This window comes from Antennarius striatus, chromosome 23 (genome assembly GCF_040054535.1).
Source record: "Antennarius striatus isolate MH-2024 chromosome 23, ASM4005453v1, whole genome shotgun sequence".
In the NCBI taxonomy this organism is placed as follows: domain Eukaryota; kingdom Metazoa; phylum Chordata; class Actinopteri; order Lophiiformes; family Antennariidae; genus Antennarius; species Antennarius striatus.
Genome location: NC_090798.1, coordinates 4025399 through 4041783, shown reverse-complemented (window position 1 = coordinate 4041783; position 16385 = coordinate 4025399). Strand labels below are relative to the sequence as shown.

Below are 16385 nucleotides of genomic sequence, written 5' to 3'. Positions count from 1 at the left end.
ACTGTTACCTCCGCCAAGGAGTTTATGTTGTCATATTATTTGTTTCCTTTTTTTTCTCGGTCTGTCATTAATAAAATAAATAAATCAATAAATAAATAAAATGTTTTTTTCTCATTTTTTGATTTTTTTATGAATAACTATCCAACCAATAATGATACTGGCGTGACTCTATTTTTAAAAAAATTATATATATATATATATATATATATATATATATATATATATATATATATATATATATATATATATATATATATATATATATATATATAAATTGTAGAGGAGCTATTAGCAGGGTCAAACTGTCGCAGGAACACTACTTTTAAGGGCAATGACAATCGAGAGACAATTTCCACCTTAGAACTTTGTGGTGTGCTGTCTTTGTTTGTTTGTCTGCCAAAAATGCCTGATGGATTTTCATGACATTTGAAAGAAGAGTCAGACATATATTAAAGAAGGAAATATGTCAATTTTGTTCTAAAAACATGTAAAGGGTTGATCCACGTTTTTTGTTTTGTTTTGTTTGTTTTGTATTTGGTTTACTTTCTGTAAATGTTGTAAACATACTTTTAGAACTAGCTTATTATTGTTGTTTAATTGAAAGGGTGTTTGTTCCACACTATTTCAGTTAAATATTGGCACAAAGTCCAACTTCATCCATTCAAGGTAAGGCAAGCGACAAGTCTGTCTTCCATCTGCCTTCTGTTACTGTAAAATTGTGCATGACTTCCTTCCAAACTTTCAAAATAAAAAAAATAAACGCATTACTAGTTCGCGCTCACAGTTGAACAATATCAATTCAGAGTCGATTTATAAAATGTGTATTTTATTTTGAAGGCAAAATCACAGTATATCCGGTACTATATTGTACCATATTTTTAATGCTACATGACGCTTCTCACCTGTGTCAACCTGCTGTCGGAACGTAAAAGAAGCAAGAAAAGTTCAAATGGAGGTAAAAATATTCATCAAAAGATTTATTCAAACGTCACCGAAGAGGTGGATAAAGTGGCGAGTTTCTCCGTTTTGTGAATTTATATTCACACGAAGGATGATCCTGTTACACTGTTCTAGTTAGCATAGCTTTCAGAACATCAGGATCAGAGTCCAAAGTAGTCCAAACATCGCTCTCTTCACACGGAGAAAATCAAGTTAAATAAACATTATCCTGAAGTGTCTATATCTGTTAAAAGTCTTCATCATGCAGTCAGTGTCTTATTTATGGAGGTTTTGTGCTCTTGTGTTGTTATTTGTCAGCCCAAAAAGAAGTTGATAAACTCAGCTGACAGCTGTGTGGACGAGGCTCTGTGCGGTATGGTGCGGGCCAGCGGGGGTCTGTCTCTGCTGAGGGGCCACAGAGTGGTGCTTAGATCCGACCTGGACAACCTGAGGGGCAAAGTGGCCTTGGTGTCAGGGGGTGGATCGGGACACGAGCCGGCACACGCAGGTAGAACGTTTTAAAACTTCTCCACAGAGAACTTGTTAAAACCTTACATCTCATTTTGGCTCTAATCTCTGTGTCTCCAGGATATGTTGGTGTGGGGATGCTGTCAGCAGCTGTAGCAGGCGGTGTGTTTGCATCTCCACCTCCTGCCAGCATCCTGGCTGCCATTCTGTCCGTGCACAATGCAGGTAATATACACCTGGGCAATTAACTGTCCAACCTCTCTGGGATCAGCAAAATCTTCATGACAGCAAGACAATTCGTGAAAGAATGAATCCTCCTTCCATAGGAGCCTCAGGAGTCTGCCTCATTGTGAAGAACTACACCGGCGACCGCCTCAACTTTGGATTGGCTGCAGAGCAAGCCCGCAATCACGGGGTCACCGTTGACATGGTGATAGTTGCAGAGGATTGTGCCTTTGTGAACCCTAGGAAGGCTGGGAGGAGAGGCTTGTGTGGTACTATCCTTATACACAAGGTAAACAATTCTTTTTATGTCTGTTATTTTGGATGTACTTCATTCGATTCTACAGTACTTCTGATGTTGGGGAGTTTTCTTTATACTACTGTATGACTCAAGTACCATAGAGCAAAGGTTAACATCTTGATTATATTTGCCTGTTATGCCAGAAAATATTCACCTTTAAATATTCCTGATCACAATTTGTCAGCTGGCAGGTGCCTTAGCAGAAGAAGGCTGTTCATTGGACCAGATTGTTGCCAAGGTGACGGAGGTCATGAAGGAGATCGGTGAGTCTCTTTTTCACTTGATTATCTGAGACTCTGAGACACCTGTCTTAACATGTTTTTGGCATGTATGACAGGTACATTAGGGGTGAGTTTGTCTCCATGCAGCGTCCCTGGATGCCTGCCTACTTTCGATCTGCCACCAGGGGAAATGGAGCTGGGACTGGGTGAGAGACCATGAAGAAATTGGAGAAGGTGTATACTGTATGTTGAATTGAAAGCAGGATAGAGAGCAAACCATTTAGTACGCTTGAATGAAGTCACTGATCCAAGCATATCTAAGAATGATTGCTAGTAAACACAGGTGTTTTTAAATGCTGTCCAGTATTTTCCATCTCTTCCAGGAATCCATGGTGAACCTGGAATTAAAAGGTCAAAGGTGATTCATTTATACGACCGATATACGCTCAGGTGACCCAATTTCATTTTATTTCTTCTACTAATTAATGCTGTCAATCAGGTGACATCTGCAGATGAGGTGGTGAAGACAATGATCAATCACATGACCAACATTGACAGCCAATCACATCTGCCCCTTAAATCAGGTCCTCTCAACATCATCTGTTTTATCTCCCTTTCCGCTGAGTATTAATGCATTCAAACGTTTTGGTTTGGAACCCCTCGTCTCTGCTCTTCCACGCAGGAGACAGTGTTGTTGTGTGTGTGAACAACCTTGGAGCTCTGTCTTGTCTGGAGATGGCTGTAGTTACGAGAGCGGCCATCATGAGTCTGGGTAGATATGGATGCATTTATTCTGCAATTTTCATGTTTTAACAAGCATATAAGTCAACCCTTCTTTGACCGTTTGACTTCTCTGCCATGTCATCTTCCTGGAAGATGTTGTAAAATGAGATGTTCATTAATGAAACATGCTGTTTATATCACGTCAGAGAGTCGCGGTGTGGTGGTTGCCAGGGTGATGTCCGGGTCATTCATGACATCACTGGAGATGGCGGGAATGTCGCTGACCCTGATGAGGACCAACCAGGAAACACTGAGACTGTTTGGTGGGCATGTTCAGACATCACATAAAGTATGATTGAGTTGTTACACTGGTGAGGACCTACACTGATTCAATATTGTGGTAAAAATAGTTATTTTCAAGTTTTCCAAGATTGAGATGAGACGATCGACATCAGTATTATCTCTGTGTCAAGATCAGGCCTGGAGTGATTCACCTCACCTCTGTGCAAAATCACCAATACATTACATCTTAAGTTCATTAATGAACACATTTTCCTTTGTTTAACCCACAAAAAAATGACAATTATGAAATTAAAATTTTCTACAGTCCATATCTATACTTGAAAAATCTTTTTTTTAACTTTTTAACCTGAAGCTAATTTTACACCAAGTTTTCACTCAAACAGGTTTTTGCAGGAATCTTAAACATGTGCCTGACACTGACATGAAACAAAAAACATATAAGTGAAAGAGCAAACACACATAAACAAATGTATTTTAAAACATCCTCTATCCATTCAGATGCAAAGACCAGCGCCACCGCTTGGCCAAACCTCAGCAGTGCTCCTTCAACTGGACGCAGCTACATCACAGATCCACAATCCTTGATCACACATCCACAGGACGACGCTCAAACTGAAGGTTTGGAATCCAAAGTTTTAAAAAATATACAATGTATATAATTTGCATATGATGTGATGAAGCCATGAGACAGAAAGGATATCGCATTGTTGTTTGCCTTTCAAGTTATCTCTCAAAATCATGTAACCTTATCAAACTCTTAATAGAGATAAAGCTCTCGGTACTGCAATCTTACGGCTTTAAATTCAGTCATCTCTGCACAGTTATTCAAGATGTTTGTAATCTTGATCATTTGTTTATTATATTCAAATAGTTTGTTTTCTGCCAGGGTCGCTGAGCCTTGTGATGCGGAATGCGTTAGAGAGGGTTTGTTCCACTTTGTTGGAAAAGCAGGAGGAACTCAACTCCCTGGACCGCGCAGCAGGAGATGGAGACTGTGGGAACACTCATGCACAGGCTGCTCGAGGTAAGACACACAGGGTGGTAACAAATTATAATGACATGCAAGAGGATGGACAGAATCAAAGAGCATCTTTTACATAGACTTTCAAAATTGCACTTTCAGCTATTTGTGAGTGGCTCCAGGATCATGTGGTCCCTGGTTGTCCTGGGAAACTGTTGTCAGTCCTTGCTGGATTGGTCCAAGAGAAGATGGGCGGGTCCTCAGGAGCGGTTGGTGTCCTATGTTTTGTTATCAAGCGCTAAATGTCAATTGTTTGCCCTCATAAACAATCTAATTTTATGTCTTTCAGTTGTACAGTCTGTTCCTGACTGCAGCTGCTGGTCACATGCCCGAGGGGCGGAGTGATGCTGCATCCTGGGCAAATGCAATGCATGCTGGGACACAAGCCATGAAAAGGTGAGGGTCTGCATTTGCATTCAACACATCCATTTGTCTACATACACTGGTGCAATTTGTATTTGTAGATTTCTAGTTAATGTAAAGGACTACATCACAATTTTTCAGGGGCTTTTGATTTGCCTTCATTATTTATTTTTTTATATCTTCCCCTATTAAAATTTAAACACAGATCAAAATCTGTAATGACTAAAAAGGATCGTGAAGATAAATAACACGACCATCTTTCAGATACGGCGGTGCAGACACTGGCGACAGAACGATGGTAAAAGAGTTATTTTCTCGTATACTTTTATTCAAAGTATTTTCTGATTTACAAACTTATTTGTGTATAATTTGTATACCTGCTGATCTTGCTTTGCTCCCAAGCTGGACGCATTGTGTCCTGCTGTTGATGAGCTGATGAAGTTAACCACAGCACCACCTGGTGGATGGATGCCTGTACTACAGACTGCTGTCCAGGTGAATTAATGTGCTTTCACAGTAAATTGTTCCCTAGTGTGCGTTCTTATTTCTCCTAAACAGTCTTCATTACTCCCCTCTCTTCCTAGAGAGCAGCCTTGGGGGCGGAGTCAACCCGTGACCTGACAGCGAGGGCAGGGCGTGCAAGCTACATCGCAGTTGAGCGTGTCACCCTACCTGACCCCGGCGCCGTGGCTGTAGCTGCCATCTTTAGAGCAGTGCTGGAGTCGCTAGAAGAGCAGAAGTAGTCCTGCTAATAGTATCTGAGCACGTTCTCACTATCTCCAGACTAATGTTGCCAGAGGATTTCAAAAAATGATGTGACCATTTTTGGTCCGATAATTTATTCTTGACACATTATGCGTTTGTAAATGAGTCCAAAACCGTAGTGGTACTGTTTTGAACATTACATAATGTATACAAAAGTAAAAAACACTAGTCTGGTCCTTAAATCAAAAAAAAATCTCAGAAATAGTGTCATAGTCATGATACGATTAAATAAATTTTTGCATGTAATCAGAATATTGTTAATATTGTTATTTAATTGTACCACTCATTATGTATTAGACATTTCTTGTTAATACTAATAAAACACAGTAGAGAATAATAAATGAAGAGTGTTTCTAAATGACGTAGTTTGGCTACCACATGTTTATGATAACAAGTTACGATTTATTTATAGTCCAATTATTATGTTATTACTACTTAAATCCATTTATTTTTAAACTTGGAAGTTGTACCTCTGCCAAAGTTGCACTTCTGCCAAATTAATTTTCAAAAAATCAGATCCCGTTCTAGAGTTTTTATTTTGATCATTGATCTCTATTTGGTAACTAACCACTCCTTTAATTTAATAGTCAGTCAGTCATCTGCAGATTACCACCGCTGTATCCGCCGCAGTGGGTCACGGGGAGCCGGAGCCTATCCCGGCGGCACCGCGGAGCCACACACAAAGACGTACAACCATGCACACACACACTCCTACGGACAATTTGGAATGGCCAATCAACCTGAAGCGCGGAGAGAACCCACGCAGACACGGGGAGAGCATGCGAAGTCCGCACAGAGCGGGACTCGAACCCGGGTCCGCTGTGTTGTGAGGCGGCAGCACTAACCACTGTGCAACCATATTTAATAGTATATATTATTATTATATTAACTGTTTTGTCTAGAACTCTGATATTGTGTTAAAATACACTGCTTAATTAGACATTCTTGAATAGTTTTCATTCTTACTAATATAACTATTATACCGTATATATATTTTTTCTTATTATATTTTAGTACACTGCATTTATAAGCTAGACCAGTGGATGGGCACACAATATATATACAGTATATATATGTAATCTTTCAGTTATTAAAACATTTGAAAAACAATTTATATTCTTTCAACCATCTTCTTTTGAACTTTCTTTTCTCTTGAATGCAAAACCTCTGCTAACTTCCTGACAGAATACCACAGCCTTGTTTTTGCTGACTATGACATGCTCACAGATCCACATGTATTCTAAAGCTGCTGTTCCAAGCACTTGATTTTAGTTTTATTGATGCTGCAGTCAGCAGATTGTGACAACGGTGATTTAGTCTTGTCGTACACCCACATATGAGGTACTCTAACTGCCATACTGAGTTTGAGGATCATTTATCTGTAAGCAACTAAGACATAAGAGATGCACTGATCAGAAATCTGGTGACAAGCACCCCTAAGATGTTTCCTACTCTTTATGATTGTGACATTTTCTAAACTTTTGAAATGTAAAATATCTGTTTAGTAAATTTTCCAATGACAAAATAGATGATTATTGTATGAAGCTGTACTCTTTAAAGGAAATCATACTCCACTCAGGACTGGAGCAAACACAAAACATCCACATTCAGGAGTCATAATGTGAGAAAATGTTTGTGACATGGATGTGTCATAGTGTCTTGAAGTCTGACTATATATGACAACGAGATTTTATTCTAGACTTCCAGCCCATCCCTCCACAATATTTCTTCTACATCTATTAATACAAAAAGTATTGAGTATAAACAGAAAAAGGTAGTAAAGATCAGTCCATACTAATCTTTACTGCCTTTTTCTGTTTATACTCAATACTTTTCAGTCCATACTGATCTTTACTAACTAATAAAATTACTGATTTGTAATGAAAGGTTGCTGCTGTCGCAAACTTTTAAATACTGGTTTAAAAATCAGTTTAAAAAAATACCACTGACTTTTCATGCAATACTGCGGCACAAATCAAATCTGCCTGATATGATAATGTTTCACCCAGGTCAGATCATCATTTTCCACGGTCTATTTTCCCTCACAGTTGCTCAAACAGGAAATAACTTGGTTCACACATTTACTCACCCACCTGTTCAATGCAAAATAACAAAGCTGAGGCTCCAGCCACCATGAAGGAAATAAATCTGCATTGTCAGGATGTCGTTGGCTCACTGCTGATCGACCTGATTACTGCATTCAGTCGATTTGATCTTGTGTGTCAAAGTTGAAAAGACTTCTTATCAGGCTTTGTGTCTTTGAGTGTATCAGATGGAGTTTGCCTGCAGTCATGTTGTTTGTAATGGGAGGACTGATGGAGGAGGTGAGCTTATGGATTTTTTTTCCTTTCTCTTTCTGTTGTGTGTGAAATCGTCCTGACTTTGTCAAAGAACCTCAAAATCAAATTTGCCAAGTAGAGTTTTACCCGTGCAGATGTTTCTTTGCTTCATGCAACATGTCTATTCATGGGCATGAAGGGAACAGTTGTTATCTTTCACATTCAAATTTGGTTCTAATAAACTCAGTAAGGTTAAACTCATGCGTTTGCTTTTTAATGGTTTGTTTTCAGTATATTTTTGTTGCTTGTGTCTCTTTATGATACAGCCTGTTTGACATTTGATGTTTTTATTTTGTAACTTGTTACTTTCTGTTCTTACTACTATGATGGATGACTGACAGATGCATAGCCTGGTCTTAGCAACTGACACATAACCAAATCAATATGTATTGAACGGAATTAACCTACTCTTTTCATTTTTTTTTCTTTTTTTTATTCCGTAGCACCACAAATCTTACTTAACATAATCAACTATTTTTCCCAGAATCCACAGGTGTGACTGTCAGACAACAAGAAGGTAAGTCCCTCACCTGCAGACACAGGAACAACCAGAGAGCATTCATGGTGTTTATCGTATCCTAAACTGACGTTTTACTTTTTTCGTTCTCATGAGAATTGCAGTAAAATAACAGGAAAGCATCCTGGGTAGTAAAAAGTGTGTGTGGGCACACTTGCAAAGAGAAAGAAACACAGCACAGACAGCAGCTCAGCAAGGGGAAGTCCACACATGGGAACAGTTGGCAGATAAAATAAATTATGCAGAAATGAAACAGAACTTCATTTCAGGTTCTTATTTGAACCTTGAAATCTCTCCTTTGTTTGTGATGAAAGGAGAGCGCAGATGCAGGAGGGGTAGTTTAGCGGATATTTGTTGCACTCACCCAGCATAGCTGGGGCCGTTGGCTGGGCGGATGAAGAGTAGGAGGTGATGAAACTGCAAAGATAGGCAGGTGAGGATAATCCTGGGGAACATGAGAACAGTGAAGTAAGACACACCGGCAATAAAACACAATATATATAATCCATTTTTTTGTCCCAGGACATATTGAACAAGAGCTTTTGTTATGTTCCGTCTTTCTTTTGGTTGATTTTGGCGCTTTTTCTACAAAGCATCAAAAATGTTTAGTATTCAAAGAGCCACATATTCTTTCACTTCACTCTCTAGATGCTGCTCCTCCACCACTACCCCCTCGTCGTCTGATTAAACCTCAGCACACCTCTCTCCCTCCCCTTCAGCCTCCCATTATTCCTTCATTAACCCCTCCGCCTGTTCCACCCAGAGGTGAGTAAGGCTTGCTCCTTTCTTATCTTCTTTATCCTTTCTCTTTTCATTTAGTAGTTGTTCTTTCATTCCTTTGTGGTGTTTCACCAGTTGACAAGAAGGAAGGAAGAAGCCGACCCGCTGCCAACATCAATGTTGTTTCCCTCAGTATCGGAAAATTGGTTGACATCAGCCAAGGTTATAACACACACAAATCACACACACACCTTTTTATTGTTTTTCCTGTCATTCATTATATTTCTTTAAATATCTTCAGGCCTGGAGAGTTTTGACAGCCCAGTGACTTGTGGGAAATGCAGTGCTGCCTTGTCATGTTTGAGTTTGATGCAGAGAAACGTGAGTGAGCATTTATTTATTTTAGTTTTCAGTCATTTCGTGATTTTTTTCATCGTAAAGTCACTATCATGATTTTGTCCCCATTCCTTTTTCAGTGGAACAATTTCGCTGTAAATTAAAATAAGTAGTAAAATACATCAACTTTCTCTTTTCCAGGTGTGGGTGTGTGAGTTCTGTGAGTGTGAAAACAATGTTGACAACAATGTGGACAGAGTGTGTATTGGACAGCGTTCAGGTGTTCACAGTGACGACCTTTACCTGCCGAATCAGAGCGACGATGACTACCAGAACCTTGAGGACACATTGGTGGTGTTCTGTGTGGACATTTCTGGAAGCATGAGTGTCACCACTGAGGTGTGTGTGTGTGTGTGTGTGTGTGTGTGTGTGTGTGTGTGTGTGTGTGTGTGTGTGTGTGTGTGTGTGTGTGTGTGTGTGTGTGTGTGTGTGTGTGTTATAATTATACTTTAACTAGGCCAAACAGACTTATGTTCAAACACTCTATTTGAAAGTAGTTTACATACAAATTTCTCGTTCACTCTTAGGTTGCATCAGACAGTGGATTTGTTGCATATATATCCAGATTGGAGGTGAGATGTTCATTTGTTTTATGCTTACGCCCACCATTAAATTGCTGAAGAGTCCATCATGTATACATGATAAATGATCAGAGGTTTGGTTTTTCCCACAGAGTATCCAGGATGCCCTCCAGAGGGCGCTATCATCTCTGCTGCAGCTGTCCTCTCACAGGAGAGTGGCACTGGTCACATTCAACAATGAGGTAGAGAAATCATTTTCCTCGTTTTAGAATAATTTTTACACCTATAGTATAAAAATTTATACCATTTACTTTGTTTGGATGGAATTCCAGGAATTATTCCACATTATCCATAAGGGAACCATTTTTTCTCTATTGTTTTTCACTGTACGTACCTACCCATGGATGAGAGACATGTGCTGATTAGAGGATGTAAACGCTAATGATATCCTCTTTGGCTGTGAGGTGTAACATTAGCTGGCAAATATAATTTCATCAGCTAGCCTCTCATTTGTGCTGCGTTCCTTGGTGTTGACGCAGAGAAAAAGTAGATGGTACCCTAAGCCAGATACCTCTGCTGATGACATACATCAAAACCATTAAGATGGAGAGATGACAGTAATGAAATCATTTCCTCATCCTCTTTTGTTACCAGGTTGTGATATATGGTGATGGTACTTGCACGCCTCTCACACTCAAAGATTGGGCATTGATGGACTATGACCACATATGGGAACAGGGTGTTGCCTATAGAGTTCCACACTGTATTGCTGAGACCCATGACAGTCTGTTACAGAGGGTCAGAGAGTAAGAGATAAGTCTGTGTATTTTTTTCTACTTGTTGTGCAACAAAGGCAGCAAGTTGATTTCCTTATTACTAAAGAATCCATCCCTGCAGTTCAGAGATTTAATCTGTATGTTTCATATTCTGCATATTCAGCTTCAGCGATAGTGGAGCTACGAGTCTTGGTCCTGCAGTATTAGCATCAGTCGCCATTGCATCAAGATACCCAGGATCAAGAGTGAGTGATTCTAAAGCAGTATAAAATATTGTGCTACAATATAGCATATTCACATATTTGATGTTTTGCTAAGATGTGTTGAAAAGATTGATAAAATTATATCTCATTGTCTCATTACCTCCAGCAAAGATTCCAGGAAGTCTTGAGTCAGTGTTTTTTTTTCCTCCCTACACTTTTATATATCTAATTGTACATAAGGAAGTTTTACCAAGACTAATGATTAATCACAATATCTGATTATCTGCTACTATCTCAATCCATCAAGGTCACTGCTGAATTCCTCAACCCATCTTTGATTCAATGACATCAATTATTCTCATCTTTAGACTTGAAGGTTACAGGTAATAAAGTTCCTGGTCGTCTGTGCTCTGCAGGTCATTTTGTGCACCGATGGCAAAGCAAACATCGGACTGGGTAAGATGGAGGAAACACCATCCCTGTCCTCCTCTATCACCACCTATTTTTATCAACAACTGGCACAACAGGCTTTGCAGTGTGGGTGAGGAAAGAAAAATGCTGATGCACACAGAAAACAATCATAGCATGATACATTCAAGGTCCATCTAGTTTTACTACTGTATATAACTAGGATGCAATGTGTCAAATCTGATGCAAACTTTTTCAGTTGAATGCAATATGATAAATACAGTAAATTATTATTATTATTATAAATATTACACATTATTTATTCACTATACTGAAATGCTTCACATTCGGCTTATCTAATTCAGACACACAAAATAAACACATTCCATCAGAATTGATTTAAAGGTATAAGAAAATATAAAAACAGTCGGTGTAATTTTTAATAAAATTCAATGTTTTAAGCATACTTACTCTTGGACTAGAGTAGCGTTTCACAAATAGTGGGGCGTGCCCCACCACCACCATAACAGCGGAGCTGAAACATTGAGCAGGAGATGAGAGTTCAGTTTCATGCTTCAAACCCAAAAAGCTGTGCATTGACTAAACAAGCTCATTGTAGCCATGAAATCCTAATTTTTAATAATAATTTTTTTTTAAAAACACAAATTGTTTTATTCATTTTTGTTTTGTAGGACAAGGTGTTTTATATATTGTGCTCCTCAGTTAATGTTGCTAAACTGAATTTGAATTTTTTTGAATTAAATTCTTTTAATTTTTTAATTTTAGTTTCACTTAAAACTTTTCTGTTATAGACTAAAAGATAATGTTGATGAAATTATTCTTATTTCCTTTTTTGTTTTCTTTAATGTTAATAAGGACACAATGTTATGCAGCAGTGTACTTAAAAATTGTATCGAGAATTGATATTATTTATAGTTGCGGTGGAGAGTCAGGGGGGTAATTGAGAAGCATTAGATTAGAGGTACACTCTTGTATTGGATAATCGTCTTGGCAATGGTCATTGTAGTTAATTTATCTGATAAGTGAAAACATTACTACATTCTCTTTTTTCTTCCTGCACCAGAGTCATTATATCAGTTCTGACCTTTGAGGGGACAGATTGTTGTCTGGCTAATGTTGGGAGACTTGCAGACATGACAGGAGGAAGGGTGAGATACAGTATAAAGAGATTTACATCACTTTGAATGTCACATATTTCAAATATAAATATAAAATATGTGGATTTATATATACCGATACCATATAAAATCATGCAGTGTGACTGCTTGCAATTCATGTTCACAGAGATTACTATTGCAAATGTAACAAAATAATATTACATGCATAGTAAATGGTTGAAAGAATCAAACTGTGTTTGCAAAAGGCACTGATAAATATATTTGTTATATGTTATTGTAACACAAGTTATTATTTGTTATGTTAAAATTGAAATTGAGTTACAATTTTCCTCCTGCGTAGGTGAATATGGTGAGCACTGGTACTGTTGCAACAGAGATCCAGGTAGCCTCCTTGGACAATGTCCTTGCAACAGGAGTCAGCGCGATGCTGGTCGCTCCTGAAGGAGTGTAAGTGGTGACAAAATATTATAGTGACAAAAATATTACAGTTGAAATTGTTGTCTTTTATGTATCTATCAAACAAAATGTCTATAACAATCACAAATATTTACTCTTCTAATATTTCATTTCTTTTCTATACTGTATGTAGAAACCATGGTTGAAGTAAAGTTTATAATTCTTTGCTCTCTCTCTCTGTAGTTATTTTCCATATGAGGCTGGAAACAATCACAAATTCATGAAAGAAATAGGGAATGTGACAGAGGAAATGGAACTCACTGTCCAGTTTGCTGTTAAACCAGAGTTTGTGAAAGGTAGGAGACCTGTGTTTGTCTTTAAAAAACCCGCCCATCTAATCTGCAATATGAAAAAAAATCATTAAAGTCATGAGTTATATTTTCCTTAAAATTTGCCATTTAAAGAAAAAAAGTGCAGTTATTGTTACTTCTATACAACTCTACTATGAGTTTATGTGCAGTATGTGGCCATCAGACTAAAATGAGTTTGACAAGCTGGTTTAGTCCATATAATGGGAACCCTAACCTGATTAGATCAGCTGAAGACCAGAACACACTTATTCAAAAAATAGCAAACTTAAATATAACGATTGTCAATGTGTGTGAAAGTGTTTCTCCGCAGGCAAACAATTCCCTTCCAACTCCAGTTAAGCTTCAAGACCAGAGACCAAAAAAAAGTCACACGCATCATCACTGAACAGCGGCCAGTTACTACCAGCAGGTACAGATTGTTTCTTTGGACTTTTGTGATATTGCACTGATTGTGTCAAATCAACATTTGGCAGAAGTGGCACCAATGACTGTAAATACATCTTATGTGTGCATCTGTGCATATAGCAGTGGTTCTTAACCTTGTTGGAGGTACCGAACCCTGCCGGTTCATACATAAAGCACACTGAATTATAAAGCGCACTGGATTATAAAACACACCTGAGAACTCATCTTCAATGAATGGTCTATTTTAAAACGCTTTTCATTTATAAAGTACATTGGATTACGGTATAAGAAATTGAGAAAATTAAAGGGTTTTAGGTGCGCCTTATAGTGCGGAAAATACTGTGTATGTTTTACTGGTGTGTTTAATGAATTGTGCATTAATGTCATCTTATTCAAAGAACCAAACCAAGACAGTGCATGAACTGACATGAAATGACCTACCTGCAAATCAGTGTGACTTCTGCTGTTGTTATTGAGAAACCAGTTCAGATATGCGTGGCTACACCTTGGCAAGTGTTACTCTGATGTCATTTTCACAGCAAAGTCTGTTTCTGTTGTTTTCCACCAGCTTAAGGAAGTGTTCCTTTATTTTTGCCAGTACCAGACTAGAGTTGCTCAACTTGACATTGCAAATCATGACTGCTGAGCAAGCAAAATCCCCTGTAGCACAGGTAGGCTAATGGATGTAGCGTCACGTGATCACCTGCAGCCAGTGACGGCTGAGGGGGGGCGTGTCATCACGAATTGACACGATGTGTCAAACGTACACAGCGAATTGGTGTATGTTCGGCAAAAACACCCGACACACCGGGTGTTTTGTCTTGACCTCCGTCTCCACCGAACCCCTGAGACCGACTCCCCGAACCCCTATAGGGTTCGATCGAACCCAGGTTAAGAACCAGTGGCATATAGTCAACGGCTAAGACTGAAGTATACATTAACAATGCTTGTGGGGGAAATCAGGTTGAAATTTGAATGTGCGAAATGTCTGTCCCATAATTTTTTTTAAAAATTTTCATCTCCTCTGTCTGAAGTCGGGTTTGGGATTGTAGCTTCAACATGGCAGTGCTTGGTGTTCACTGTGCTCACCTCTGTGCCAGTTTAACCATTGAGGGTCAGGTGCAGGAAGCACAGAGGCAATTAAAAGCACAGCAAGTCCTGCTCCAACAAATCAGGTACAAGTCCCTTCTGTTTATTTTTGTCTCTTTAGTATAAGATTATTTTTGCATTATATCATTATTTAATATATATGCGCACCTAGTATCTCTGTTTGTTTGTTGTTGTTGTTTTGTGTGCAACAACCTTGTATTCATTGAGTGATCTTTGTTGAAAACACTTCTTTCCTCTAGTGAGCAGCGGGAAATCCAAACACAGGAGAATATCTACAGCAACTGGATGGACACCATGACAACAATCTGTGATGACATCTCCACAGAATCCCTTGTAATTATTTTCATACAGTTCATTTATCATATATATATATACGTACTTATCAAGGATGAGCAATATATACAATTTATCGATGATGAGCAATAACATCATCGATAAATTTATTTGAACCTTATTATTTGAATCATTGATTTATTGTCTATGTAGATTCTTTCTGATGAAGCAGCGAAAGTGATGTACCAGATGAAGAGAGTGAACAGTGTCATCAGCAAACACAACACACCTGAGATCCAGAAAAAGGCCAATAGGAAGAAAAAGGAGGAATGTATGCCTTAACCCCAACCCTAACCTCAGTCATTCACAAACTGAAAGGCCTGATTTTGTCATATTTGGCCATATTGGCTAACAACCTCTTTTAATAAGTGTGGAACAAGAATAAAATATGACATAAAAAGTTTAGATAAAATATGAATGTGAAGGATATTAGAGAACTCAAAATAACTATACATCACAACATCTTCCTATCCTGTAAATTCCCATAAATGCCAATCATGATGAATGCATTGAAACTCATTTGTATAGTCTTTATTTTGATTTCTGTTTTTGAGGGCAAATCGAGCATGGTAATAAATTTTTTTATGTCAAAAACAATTTGTCATTTTAATTTTTCTTTAAATATTGAAATAACGTTTACAACCATTCATTCAAAGCTTTTGTTTACTCAAGCAGTCATTTAATGTTATATGTTCTCTAAATAATCTATTAATAGTTATTCAAAAGAAAGATTATACATCTCGAACTAAGATTATATGTCACACTCATTTATGTTCTGTACAACAAAGTGGGTCAGCCCTTAAAGACATGCTAGATTTATGGTGTCCCTTTGGTGTACCTTGAGTAAAAGCAACTGTCTGCATTCCATTTTTGGTGGAATTTGACCTGTATTGGGTGCCTAGAAAGAATTCTCTGTAGTTTATGTTGTGCGTCACTGCAGCCTATATTAAGTAAACTAGTATTTTTGTTACGTGCAAGAAGGCACATGCTGTGAAAGGTGAATGCAAATTATGTCTCCAGGAAACCATAGTTTAAAACAGGTCAACACCAAGAATTTGCTTTTCAGCAGCTGTTTTAAATATGAGCAGTGGTTTTACCTTAGCTTTTGTAAGCGTGTTGAGACTTAAATTAATAATATTGGTGGCCGGTTATATTCATTTAATAAGAAATGGCTTTGCGATGACAAATTTATCCACTAATATGTAACATAATAATAAATAATAATTAATAGTTCCTTTTATTTGGCACGACAACAATATATTGATTGTTAATTGGTGATGAGTTCAGTAATTGACATATTATACTGTATATTATATTTATACAAATTTTGTGAATATTTGTCAACTTCTGCTGGTCTAAAAAAAAAAACAGAGTGTAAAACAAACAACACTGCAAATAGTGTTATTTTAATGGGGAAACTTGGAA

At 37.9% G+C, this 16385-nt stretch overlaps 2 protein-coding genes across 5 annotated transcripts; both read left to right on the top strand.

The window, feature by feature from the left end:
- Positions 1–867: 867 nt before the first annotated feature.
- On the top strand, positions 868–6368 carry tkfc (triokinase/FMN cyclase). 3 transcript variants are annotated; one of them, XM_068308085.1, is made up of 17 exons: positions 868–955; positions 1258–1447; positions 1528–1632; positions 1734–1921; positions 2115–2193; positions 2299–2385; positions 2535–2569; positions 2651–2735; positions 2834–2923; positions 3081–3197; positions 3676–3795; positions 4064–4201; positions 4301–4407; positions 4488–4594; positions 4826–4859; positions 4964–5056; positions 5146–6368. In XM_068308085.1, the coding sequence occupies exons 1-17, from the start codon at positions 950–952 to the stop codon at positions 5302–5304; spliced, it is 1740 nt and encodes a 579-aa protein (XP_068164186.1). In that variant the 5' UTR covers positions 868–949; the 3' UTR covers positions 5305–6368. The 3 variants fall into 3 exon arrangements, 2 of the variants coding, with proteins under 2 accessions (XP_068164186.1, XP_068164185.1); XM_068308084.1 differs by having other exon boundaries at positions 2268–2357; XR_011034399.1 differs by lacking the exon at positions 5146–6368 and having other exon boundaries at positions 2268–2357; positions 4767–4859; positions 4964–4982.
- Positions 6369–7472: 1104 nt separating this feature from the next.
- Positions 7473–15520, top strand: si:dkey-9k7.3 (circularly permutated Ras protein 1). Of its 2 annotated transcripts, XM_068308396.1 has the most exons (18): positions 7479–7650; positions 8150–8182; positions 8831–8947; positions 9038–9124; positions 9204–9283; positions 9440–9637; positions 9826–9870; positions 9972–10061; positions 10474–10625; positions 10759–10840; positions 11215–11339; positions 12291–12375; positions 12686–12792; positions 12985–13097; positions 13410–13521; positions 14552–14692; positions 14867–14960; positions 15114–15520. In XM_068308396.1, the coding sequence occupies exons 1-18, from the start codon at positions 7599–7601 to the stop codon at positions 15240–15242; spliced, it is 1842 nt and encodes a 613-aa protein (XP_068164497.1). In that variant the 5' UTR covers positions 7479–7598; the 3' UTR covers positions 15243–15520. The 2 variants fall into 2 exon arrangements, with proteins under 2 accessions (XP_068164498.1, XP_068164497.1); XM_068308397.1 differs by lacking the exons at positions 14552–14692; positions 14867–14960; positions 15114–15520 and adding an exon at positions 13916–14519 and having other exon boundaries at positions 7473–7650.
- The last annotated feature ends 865 nt before the right edge of the window (positions 15521–16385 follow it).